General features: G+C 43.3%; 1 protein-coding gene across 1 annotated transcript in view; it reads left to right on the top strand.

Annotated features, from left to right (window-relative positions):
* EML4 (echinoderm microtubule associated protein like 4) overlaps positions 1-12755 on the top strand; it is a gene marked incomplete at its 5' end in the record, with an annotated part of 67613 nt that overhangs the window by 19601 nt on the left and 35257 nt on the right. The window contains 3 exons of the mRNA XM_010142511.1: positions 760-785; positions 1234-1266; positions 11349-11472. Of these exons, the coding sequence (XP_010140813.1) occupies positions 760-785; positions 1234-1266; positions 11349-11472 (183 nt within the window). The remainder of the gene's footprint in view (positions 1-759; positions 786-1233; positions 1267-11348; positions 11473-12755) is intronic.

Raw genomic sequence — 12755 nt, 5'->3', positions numbered from 1 at the left:
CCATCCGGCTAAAATTACTGGATGCCTCGCATACCTTCCTGCTTAATTTCAAATGACTTCAAGAGGGGTTTTATGCAATATATTCTCCCCTCAAGGAGTGTTATTTGGTAAGAAGTAGCTCTGATGCTGCAAATTAGTATTTCTTCCCTCTTCACAAAAAAAGGATTGAGGGTTTTTGTGAGCAGTGCGTTCCCGGTGCTGGCGAGGAGCGATGTCTCCACCGCACTCCTCTGAAGACTGGGTGTTGTACACCCAGCACCGCTGCGTGGATCCTCTTCAAGTGAAACTGCAGCTCGCTCACTTTCCGTCCATGTGTCCAGCAGGGTTAATTCCTAGGAAAATTTGTCATGTTGTGTGCTGGCAGCTTATTTTGACAGGTGTTAAATGCTTTGCATGCAGACCTGAGGGTGTTTGTCAGCTATTGTTCGCTCTCTCAAAATGGAATTTTCCGTGCACGAGGAATTTATTTTATTTTTAAAAGCGTTTTGTATTTTGTTATCACCACAGTAATTTTTAGTAATTGCTGTAGGGTCAAAGACTTCAAGTTACTCAAAAGATACAGTGAACGGCATAAAATAATATCTGGATAAAAAAGCACTGTGATGACCGAGATGAGTTACTTAGCATCCTCTACTCCAGTTACACCGTACCCAGACCCTGAGGAGGCTGCCACACGCAGCAGTGTGTAAGAACTAGATGGTACTGGCTTGATAAGCATTTCACATATTATTAACAATATTATTTTGAATTTTTCCCCAGGCACAAAGATGTCATCATCAGCCAAGGTAAATAAAACCATTTACTTTTAAGCGCTAAATGAAATTGGAAAGGTTTGCTTGTGACTGCATAGTATTTCCTGTAAATAAATACAGCGGGATGTATGCTCATGAAACGGGGTATAGAGCTACAATAGTGTCAGTAATTACTCCAAGAATTCATCTGGCCGAATTCTCAAGACCTGTGTAAGGATCTTTGAAATAATGAAGAAATGCCTTGTCAAATTGGATCGTTAGGCAGGACAGAAATTTTTCGAGGGTGGTGGGAGGATTCTCTTTACATTTGTGAAACAAAACCCTGTTTTTGATTATTTTCTCTGGATGTATGTGCATAAATAGAGAGAGGTTATGAAAACAAAAGCTGACATTTTGACCTATGTGCCAGTCTTCATCCAAGCAGGTGTGAGTGAGACTTTAGAAATAGTTTTAAGATATTTTATTTCTGTCCCATAACCAGCAAAAATGTCAACTCGTGAAAAAAACAGCCAAGGTAAGCATTAAGCTCTGCCCTTTGGTCGTTTTCTAACTTAGCGCTCTCACGAATCTTTTATTTGGCTTTTCACCGTCAAAGAGTATCAGTGCGTGATCTCTTAAAGACTTGGAGCATTAAAATAAACATTTTGCCTTTCTTATTTTGAAAAATATATGCACATTGCAATCTGTGTGAGGATTATTTGGGGGTAGTCTAAAACAAATTACTACATGCATAATTTCCTCAGACAGGAACGTGCGTTCAAATAAGGCTCTAGAAGTCTTGCCTTGTTGCCTGAGATATCAGAATATGAAGAACTGCCAACTAAAAGATTTGTTTTATCTCAGCTTTCTGTCTTGCCAATATTACAACATGTACACGCTGATTAGACAAGAGTCGAGACTGAAGGTTTTCATGTAGTCTCCTAAAATGAAAAACGAGTCTCTTCCGAAGCGTATGCCTTCGCACCAACGAATCTTACATTCTGTGGCTACCTGCTGCTGCTGCCTTGTTCAGACAGGAAAAGGAGCCCTCTCTCTGAACGGGGTGGGATGTGACAACAAAAGAAATCCACTTCTTGTGTCGCAAAACTACTCTGCTTTGATGTCCTGCAGACCGTACTGAAGCATGCAGTTTCACAGCCAAAGCATGTAACCCACGTGCATGCTGTACGCAGCATCTGTCTGTGTACAGAGGGTCTGTCTCGTGCTTTTTTGCTGCTGATTAACAAATCTGTAGTCTCCAAATTCTGTGCTGTAAGCAAGTTTACGTTATACACAGTTTGATTGCGTCTGATCTCTGGACTTTCTTTGAAACAGAAAAAAACTCAAGTTAATGTATGAATTGTTCTAATGAAAGCAAAATCAGCTTGAATTCAGTTGCTTTGTCTTTTTCTGATTCATAGTGCAATTACAGGTTTAAAAATACTCTAAACTGATGCTTATTAAAAGCATCCTCCAAAGACCAGAGGGGTGAAAGAGAGTGCATAAGCATCAGGAGCAGAGAAGACATTTCTTTATGCCAGGTTGCTTAACGCCAGCTGTGGAGCAGTCCCTAAGTGCAGCAATGGTTACCGTGAAAAGAAAACTACCCGGTAGTGTCCAGACCAGCTGCAATTTAGCTTTGCTAGAATTAAATGAAACCGGTCTATTAAAAGTACTCTTAGTAACAAACAAAGCTTTTCACTAAACCAAGTTGCGCACAGCTAAAACACCTTCAACACTCATTTTTTCCTTGCAATGTGCTTCTGTGTGTTCTGCCAAGAACGGGCCGTCCTTCGGGTTTCTCATCCTGGTAGCTGGAAGTTCATGGCCTCGAAGCGTACGCTGCTACCTCGGGTGTCACTCTGCAGGTGATCTGAACTTCCACTGAACGGTGAACAGGCACCTCGGGTGTGGGTCGTGCCATAGTCTGTTGTGAGCCCAGCTGGCAGGAGAGAGGAACGCGATGCAGGTGGCAGTGGCCCCGTGTACATGGAAGGTGGAGAGAAAGTCTCGTCATAGGAAATGCATTTGCTAACGTTTTAAACACGTATAGTGGCAAAACATCGTTCTGCTTTTAACACGGGTGAAGTTGTGGTGAGCAGGATTCAGCTGCTGAAGATGGATTTTTTTTTTTAATAGGCACCAGTGAGTGTGTTTTTTGACAGCTTTTAGAGTATGTGTCTCTGTCTGTCTGCAAGGCTGTTGTTGGGTTTTGTGTTATATTTACTACCACAACCTGTTAGTTACTGTCAGGGCAGAGGGTCCCCCCCATCCTTTCCGGTGTAAGCTTAGCGATGCTCAGCCAGTACTGCAACATCCTGTTCAGGGCAGTTGACTTTAGCCTGATTCGTACTTGACAGTTGCCACACAAATAAACCAATTTCCAGTGGGCACCTTCACCCGACCAGCCGGGAGGTTGAAGAGTTGCACAGGCACTTGATGGGGTTTCTGGAGATTAATCCCATGCAGCTGGACGGAGTTGTCTTGGGCAGGGTGGGCTGAAGAGCCTTTGCCTGTGCTGTTCATGCAGGATCTTCCTGTTCTGCAGCCCAGAGGCGTCAGAAGTTCTAGCTGCTTTAACACTCCTCTGTGGTTTGCCAGCCGTTGCCTCCAGAGGCGAGAAGTCTCCAGCACAGCGTTAATTAAGTTTCAGCGGCTCCCCTGAGCTGCTCGTTTCACTAGGCTGCATGTGGGACACGGCGTACGCCCCCGGCACGCAGCTCCCGCGCTAACGACGGTGTCGGCGCGCTGCCTAGGCACGGCGTGAAGGAGGCCCTCGGGAAGGGTGTGCAAGCTGCTGGTTGCGAGCTTCAAAGGAAAGCTGCGTAAAAAGACTTCGGTGTCTTTACACTCACGTAAAATAAGTTTGCAAAGACAGTGCAAGTGCAAATTATCGTAGCAGAAGGTGTTTGCATGGGATAATAGGGTGGAAGATGAAAATTCTGTGTAGCTTTGAACATGCTGATTCCTTTTTTTGATTCAACTATTAAAGAAACGGCTTTGAAACATGTCGGTGTAGGTACAGTACCACAAAATGTAGAGAAATATGGGTTTGCACGCTTAGTTCTTGGAGTTTTATCTTTCTAGCAGCAGAAGTTACCACATGTGTTACCATGTACCTTCCATCTCAGTAGCCAGTTTTGTTCCTTCAGTGCCTGCATCTCTCCCACTTGGGTTGCGTTGCGTCTGCTCCAGGTTAAGGTTAGTCCTGAGCCTTGTGCATCTGGGTATGTGCTGAAGCAGAGGTGATGGGGACAGGAATGCTTTGGTGCTGCCGCTCTGATGAAGGAAGTATTATACACACTTCCATACATTTGCCGAAGAGATTTACGCGTTTCAGTTTTTCAGCTTATTTTTCAACATTTTGTTTATCCTTGTAAACCAGGACAACCTTTTTACAAGAAAGTCCTGTACTAAGGGGGTATTAAAAGTCCGTGAGAATCCAATAAAGCTCTGGGTGAAAGGAACAGGTGCTTACTAGAGCCTTAAAAGGACACTGGGTACATTATTCTTTTAATTCTTTACCGGCAGGTGTTTATAGTTGCCTATAAAAGCCATCTTGCTTTTCTCTTCAGCAGAGACATTTTTAAAGTATTAATCATAAAGCACTTGTATTTTCATACCCAGAAGTTAAAGACCTGGCTTATTTTAAGATAAAAGGTAATTTTATTCACTAAGATTCTGTGTTGGAGTTGGTTTTCAGTGATAGCAGCTCCACATATGAATCACTTGTTCATTTATTATAAAGTAATAAGATACTTAGACCTTTTTGGATGGCAATAGAAACCATATGTGAAAGAATTAATGAAAAACATTCACTGCATTCCTAAGTTTGTTTCTTTTTAGATTATGCTTTATTAGTTTCCAGTACTTTTTCTTCTGTTAGTTTAACTGTGCTATAGTTCTAGCCTCACAGAACGGGGCAACCGTGAAGCACACAATGGAAAAATTTACCCTGCTCACAGTGTGTCCTGTGCACTGAGAGCGCAGAATTCGATAACTGCCTCGGATCAGTTTTTTCATCAGAGACAGGTTTTCTGCCAGATGCTTATTGAAGGTGCTTGTGTACCTGAGGGCAAATGGAGATGCAGTCTCTCTCGTCGTTACTGGGCTGCTTGCTCTCACTCAGTGCATATTGTTAAAAACCACAGATACTGTCAGAAAAACAGATTGGTATCTGGGAGCGTTTATCATTGATTCTTGGCAAAGTCAGAGTTTTATTATTTCAGTGGGAAGCATTTAGATAGAGTCTTACCGAGCTTGTTTGTGTCCAGGGCTCCTTTTTGAGTCCTTTTTTTAAATAAAAAGCTAGTGGTTTTTATTGGGGTTGAAGTGCTTCAATGCAGATGATAACTGCAGTTAATACCTAGATTCTTAATGCCACCTGGTACGTGCAAAAAAGAGGGTTTTACTTACCAAAAATAAATTTACTAACCAAAGATCTATTAAAAAGTCCCAAGGCACAGCTGCAAAATCATTTCGAACTGAGGCAAATGTCTCATCTGCTCTTCTCCACTCTTTGGTTTCCATTGCACCAGTGCTCAGCAGCGACAGCCCGCGTCCGCTTGTCACAATCAGCAAGCACAGAGCTCAGGGTGAGAGATGCAGACCCGCAGCCACATTTTAATTCCACTGTAACTTAAAGCGTAATCATCTGGGCACGGTGGCTGAGTTTGGTTTGTATTCGTCTCTGCGCTGTTGGCACTGGTTTAAATTAGAAACAGGCTTCTAAGCCTGTGTCCCTAAGGTCAGTGGTCCTACAGAGTTGCTGGACGCAGGCCTGAAGGCAGAAAGCTTGTGGGAAAGAAGCTATTTGTCGTATTAAAAACCATAGCTTTACCGGTCAAGGAGCTGGAAGGTGAAGACAGATTAATAAATGTACTCTGGATGTGGAGTTTATGGCATATTATTAGAGATCTGCTTGGCCAAGCTAGTTGTACTCTTCTGGGGTTTCTCATTTGCTTGTAATTCATAAAGGGTAAGATTCAGATGCTAAGCACAGGTGTAACTGAGCTGAGGATTTTGCTGCATCAGGCCGTCTTGCTCTTTCAAACTAGATGCAGTGGGATCTATTGAAAAATAGTCACTAATAATCTGCAAGTTAAGATTATTGTAGTGATTCCGTAAGAGATACACTTATAACCATGTAGAAAAATCAGCTAATTCCATTATTAATTGACTATTATCTAAACTTTCCATTGGGGTACACTTGCTCGCTGAAGAGCACAGGCTTGCAGGGCTACCTCAGAGTCTGTCTAAATACTGAGGAATAGTGTGACATAAAAAACGTTCTTCTAATATTTAAGAAATCAGTAGTTGAGGATGAGGACTTCTCACATGCTTCTAGGAAACTACTGTGTTTTCCTTGATGATTTCATTTTAAGGCATGGGTTTTAGGAAAGCGGGCTTTTGGCTTGATGTCACTGCATTCAGACTTCTCAGGGATCTAAACAGCAGCTTTCCCATTTCCTGAATTGCTCTGCTCTGTTAGATTCTTCTGAGTTAATCTACAAAGTCATCTTTGACCTTTCTTTTTTTTTCCTCCTTACAGTTCCTATTACTTTTATTATTTCTCTCTGAAAACCTTCGATATTCCCCTGTGAACATGATTCACAGAAAGTAGTGAATTGCCTAAGTGTCACTGCACGAGTCTTTCTGTGCTGGCTTCGTGGAAGCGCTAATTCCAGCCTTCCAGGCGGTTTGTATCGCCCTGTCTCTGCTGTCACCTGCACTGGTCATTGGATTCACCTTCCAGCTCGCTTTCCCTCAGTTGCTGGATTTTAAACTTCCTTCCAAGAGTGAATTAATGGGCGTCGTTTGAAGTTGAATTTTGCTATTACCTTTGTGCTGCTTTTTCTTCTTGTTCTTCTTTGAGAAAAGCTTATTTATATTAATGGGAATCTCAAGGAGGCTTTGCAAAAAATTTTGAGCAGCTGCCTACTGTTTGTCTGCAGTTTTTTGTTTGTCCTGGATTCTTGGTGTTAAATGCTTTGCCAACGGTTTCCTTGCGTGCAAGGTAAGTACGTTGGCTTATAGTGACTGTCAGCGTGGAAGATGATGCACATGTTTTCTTGAAGATCAGGAAGGCTTCTAGGGTTCCCTTTCAGGAGCAGCACCATGTTTCACCAGCATATTTATTCCTTTCTGCTGTAGCAGGCTATAAACTTTCAAGGAACCCCTGCTCTGGTTGCTAACATCTGCCTGCAGCCTGCTGGGACTTCCTTGGCTTGGTGGTTACACTAATGAACTTACCCAGGAGAGCAGGAGCGCTGATGAAATTTCACTGATGACATGAAGCTGGGAGACCCAGCTGGTACAGGGGAAGCTGAGATTTTAATACCATAGGATCTAGATATTCCTGAGGAGTATAAGACGAAATTAAATTACTTAAAGTGAAAGAACACACATGCAGATGTTGCTAGCAGTGTTTTAGCTAGAAACATGATGTGTGCCAGAATTAAACGGTCAGGGTTTGTTAATCATATTAAGACTGAACCACTCACTGATTAGGAGAACACAAACTGCAGTCCCAGGATGTATCAGAAGTAATTCTAATGGGGCTATGCAGCGTTACGGAAAATGTTAACGTGTCAAAACCTTGATAGGTTCTCCTCTGGAACAGCGCATACAGTCAGAAAAGGGAAAGGGAGAGGATTCTGTGGTGGTGTGGAGACAGACTGAAGCTTTGTCACACACACAGAGTTAATAGCTGGATGTTTTCATTTTTCCAGAACGAAGGCGTGATTGCTGTTCCATGCTTAACCTGTCGCACTTTCAGGCGGCAGGCGGGCAGACCTGCGCTGAAGTTAACAGCCGTGCTGTCACACGCACAAAAAGTGAACAGCCTGGCCGTGCTTCATCGTGGCCTGGAAGTCAAAAGGTTCCCAGCTACCAGGGGAAGGAGGTTTTTGGATGGTGTTTAGAAATGAACAGAGTGCGTTTGTGTGTATCCCAGTGACTGCCAAGTCTCTGCTGTCCAAAGTGAGTGCTGCAGCATTCTCATCAGAGGGTGAAGAGGGTGCTGGGGGCATCTGTCAGGCTGCACTAGGCTGGGCTCAGCTGTGATGTTCCTCCAGCTCGTGACACGGGTTTGCAGAGCTCGTGGCTGGTAGATGCTCAAATTCTCCTTTACATGGGCCCTGACTTGGGCCAGGTTCTGTCTTTGTGTCACTCTTCCTGAGTGGTGTTTTGTGTCCCTTCATCCCTTCAGCTGACTGGCGCCACGGTGTAGTCAGATCAAGTGTTTCTGCATCTTTGGGGCTGAGTTAATAATTTCCGCAGGCTTCTGGGGACCCCACAGAGAAGCTACATGGAGTTTGCTTGGGTCCAGCACACCCAGAGGGCTCCCGTATGAGGCTAGTAAGCCCTAGCCGATCCAGGGAGCAAACGCTGGGAGTGCCAGTCCTGTGTCCCCTAAGGCTCCAGAGGTGCATTCTGGCAGAGCCAAGCAGAGTTTGACAGGGCTGTGAATTTAAGCTCAAAGCTGCACAAAGGCAGCTACAGCTGTTCCAGTAAAAAGCTGTCCCCTAAAGTGAGAGCACTTGATGCTGCCTTTTGTAGCAATGTGGTGCCTGAGCTATTCCTTTTTGTACAGCGCGGATACTTCTCAGCCTCGTGTGTGCTGTCACAGAGCTTCAACTGCACTTTTTTTGTTGGTTGATCCATATTTGAAAGGATTTATAGGGCGTCTACAGTTGCGTATTAATTAATTTAGCAAGCTCCAGCGTCCTTTCAGGTATGCCCTCCTGCCTCCCCCATCATCTGTACAGTGGGTAGTGGGGTCTGAACAGCTCTTTATATGGGGTAGAGAATTCTTACTTTCATCCTACTCTTTCCAGGTGGTACCAGTATTGTCGAGGATTTTTTTCTTTGCTGGGTTTTTTGTTCTTTTTTCCCCCTGCTTTCTTTAAAATGTCTGACTTTATCTCCCCTATACTCGCTTTCCCTCCATATTATCTGTTAGGAGATGACCCAAGGTTCTTTTCTTCCAAAAGATCAAATGAGGGGGGAAAAAAAAGTCTTGACCTACTGCTTTGTACCTGGAAATAGTGAGAATGCAAGAAAGAAAGAGGCTAATGCTCTAGAGCATTCAGTTGATCCAGTATGCTGTGAAAGGGTTAAATCACTGCTTTTCTTAACTTGCAAATACAGGAATTTGGCCTCAGGCAATTAGTTGCTCTTTGAGAATGGTTTTGATGATATGCTGCCATCCTCTCTAGTATTTCAAAAGATTTTTACATTAATATTATATTTGCCCTACAGGTTATTCTGACGAAAGGGAATTTACATTCTGAGACAAAAGTCTTTCAGTGGGTTCTCTCTTTTGTTTTCTAATCCTTCCTCTTCTGTAAGGAGAGGCTTAATCAAGTTACGCCTAGCCTCTGTCTCTGAGAAGTGTGTGAAATATGTATCTTCAAAGGTAATCTTGAATAACATGCAGCTAGCTAATAAAAGCAAAAAATGTTCTGTCTGTAGTGGGGAAGTTTAGAGAGCTAATTTGTTTCTGAATGCCCTGCAGATAATCTTTTCCCTGAGCTCCAGGAGAGCCTCTTCCCTTCTGGCCAAAGACCTGCCTGAATTCCTCTTGGACTCTTCCGTCTCTCTCATCTCCAGAGTCCGACAGGCGCAGTTGCCCCCATCCATATGAATTTCAGCTGCAGCTTGGTCTCCACTGTTCCGAGCAGCCATGAGATTTGATCCTGAATTTGTGGTGTCGTTTGGAACCAGAAGTGCCAAGCTCAGTGTTAAATCCAGAATTTGACTCGTACAAACAAATGGTATTTTCTAGATACCCTCAGGCTGTGCTGTACGTTAATTTATAAGAGTGTGAGCACTAGATTTTAATAGGAAGGTCACTATTAATATGTTACGCTTGGTTTAGGATCGTGTTATTTTATCTATGTAAAATACATACTACAAAAAATATTTTGGTGAAAAAATGAGACGTGTTTCTAGTTTGGAGTGATCATCTAAACATTTGTGTCAAACTCAGCACCGATGTTTAGCTTTTCTCCGCCACGCAATTAAGTCATGCACAGTTGGTAAAATAACTGTTCTTTGATGTTCGATCTGAAGCAAACTTTCTGCTGTTGGCAGTGGAAGGACTCAGGGTTCTCCTCTCCTCTTGTCCTTAGAAAGAAGTGGGACAGCTGTTTTTCATCTCCTCTGTATTTGTTCTTCTGTCACTTGACTTAGACGGCTCAACTTCCATTGTATTAATATTCCAAATGAGGAAGAACCTTCACACGTGTTAGTTTTACGTTGATCAATTATTGCGATTTCTGCTCAGGAATTATTTTTTGAGCCTGTGGGGTTTGGGTGGGTTGGTTTTGGTGTTGGGTTGGTTTTTGGTTTGTTTTTTTTTTTTTGCACTAGCTCTCAGTGGTACTTGGGCTGCTTGCTTCCAACAGAAAGTAAATCTATCATGGTCAAAAGTGACACAAAATCCAATGAAAATAAATTCTTGATCTCAGAAGATTGACTTGAGCACAGTAGAAGTGGAAAAGGAGTCACGCTAATAATTAAGTCTGGAAACTTGGTGATCTGTTCCATCAAACAATTTAAAAAAGTTATTAAAACTGTTAAGCATGGAGAGATCAAACTAGTGTGCGTGACAAGGAAAAACAAAAGTATTCGACAAATTAAGCCACGTGTGTTCTGAATCTTGTTCAGCAAAGCTGTTGACCCTTTCTCCTGCAGTGACTTTGTGTCTTCGCCTGGCCTTTAGGGCTTGGGTGTGTGGGCAGCGAGGTGGGCAGGAGGACCCGTTGGGTGGTTGACCTCGGAGAGTTGTGGTTAATGGGTCAGTAGGCTGTTAGCTAACAAGGGACCTCTTCGGGGCTCTGTCCTGGACCTGTCCTCTTTACCATCTTCAGCCGTGACCTGGAGCAGGCAACACAGTGCATCTCAAGCGTGCAGATGACAGTGAGCGAGGGAGCCCGCTTGACATGCTGGAGGGCAGAGCTGCCAACCAAGGGTACCCGGGCAGGCTGGAGGGTTGGGTCTGCAGAAACGTCGCTATTGCCGAGTCCTGCACCTGGGGGAAGGAAGAGCCCCTGGCAGGGATACAGGCTGGGGCCAGAGGGGCTGCAGGGAGCAGCCCTGTGGGAAAGGACCTGGGGATGCTGGCAGGCAGCCAGGTGCCGAGAGAGGTTGTGCCATCTCCATCCTCGGAGGTTTCAACACTGAACTAGGCAAAACCCTGAACAGTCACCTCTGACCTCATGGCTGAGCCTGCTTTGAGCCAGAGGTTGGACTTAAAGACTTCCTGAGGTCACCTTCAGCCTGAAGTACCTCATCCCTTGATTCTATGAGTACTTAATTAATTTTCAGATTATAGATGGAGTTTGAAAATTGCCTTTGTAATTTAACCTGCATGTCTAAAATGTTACATGCTTAGTCTGTTCTGTCGCCAATTCGACTAACGCTTACTCTGTGTGTGTGCATTTTAGTGTTGGTTTAAAAAAAAAAATCTGGGCCTTTACCAAGCTCATGTTTCAAAAATAATCGTTGTATCACAAGAATTATTTGCACCTCTCCGCTTATTCCTGGTTTCTTTTGTGCTCGTTTCTTGTGTAAACTTGCCACATGATTAATATGCTTTTTTTGTTTCAACAGAGGGCGAATATATCAAGATGTTCATGCGAGGTCGACCAATCACAATGTTCATTCCTTCTGATGTAGAAAACTATGATGATATTAGGACAGAGCTGCCTCCTGAAAAGTTAAAACTGGAGTGGGTGTATCCTTGATACCAGTAACTACTTGCTGTTCTCTTTTTGTCTTGTCTTGCCTTTCCCCCCCGCCCCCTTAGAATCTGGACTTGTGTCTTCTCTGTTCAGAGATAATTACTTACAAGTGAGGACGAAAGTTCAATTTAATATAACAATTGGAAGCGTTTGTAGCTAGTGTATAGTATGACTTTAAGCTGCAAAATATGTAGGCACAGAAAAGCCATCGTTTTTCTTTGTTTTGCTGTTGAAATTAATTGCAGAGCCTTCCAGGAAACCCTGATTGTGTGAGTTTCTTCGTACTTAAGTGAAATAACATGTCTAGGCAGCACTTGAGGTGGTGGTGTAAAAATCTCAAGTCTGAGCCTTCTGGTGTTGCTGAAAGCAGGAAGATTTTTAGGAATGTTGGTGATACACTGTCATCTGTCAGGATAAGTACAGACAGGGGCTGCTCGCGCCCCTCTCAGCGTATCTGTTAGCAACTCAGGCGTACGTACATTTTAAGCAACCTCTTGTTACTGGCTTTGGGAAATAAGATTTCTCTATTATTTTTCCTGCCTTTATTAACTAATAGATGTTTGAAACAGGTAACGTTGGGTACATGCTTTTGAAGAGCTGCTCTGGAGCTCTGGTCCTCTTAAAGTTTTCAGTGAGACTGTGGAAGCTTAGACTATAAACAAGGATAGTTTTGGATTGAAAGTCTGACTGGAAGGAAAACGAGGCTCTTATTTGTGCTTTACAGAGCTCCTCCCTACACTGTATTTTAAATAGATGCTTTTAAATAGTAACCTTAATTTAATTACATTAAACTTCTAATAGGTAGGTTTTTTAACTATTCTGGTTATATACGGAAGCGGATCTATGTTCTTAGTATTGTTCCATATGAATGCAGAGACTTTAAGCGCGGGAATCCAGCTGATTGCGCAACTGTAAGCCCGGTGAAATACTGCACAAGAGCATAAAAATCTGGTGCCCTGATTTCCTACTGTCACAGCTCTTGGATGCTGATGCTGGCACTCATATGACTGTGCAGTGAACTGGGTCAGCCCTGATCTGGATGAAACATAATCTTCTTTTGTGGAGTTAACTTTCAGCGGGGTCAATTCATTAATTTGATTTGCCCCACGAACGTGCAAGAGCTGGAACTGGCATACTGGAGGGAGCTCAGATCTGCTTTTTCAGCAGCAGTGTGCAGTTTGGACTGATGAAAACTGACCATGAAATCACACCCTCGGTTAAGTAGGTGCAAATCCTGGTGTGGACGCACCTATTTAATGTCCAAGGACCTTAAGTT

Source organism: Buceros rhinoceros, unplaced genomic scaffold (genome assembly GCF_000710305.1).
Source record: "Buceros rhinoceros silvestris isolate BGI_N320 unplaced genomic scaffold, ASM71030v1 scaffold26948, whole genome shotgun sequence".
Lineage (NCBI taxonomy): Eukaryota > Metazoa > Chordata > Aves > Bucerotiformes > Bucerotidae > Buceros > Buceros rhinoceros.
Note: the sequence above shows the minus strand (reverse complement) of the source record. Positions and strands in the feature narration are given on the sequence as shown.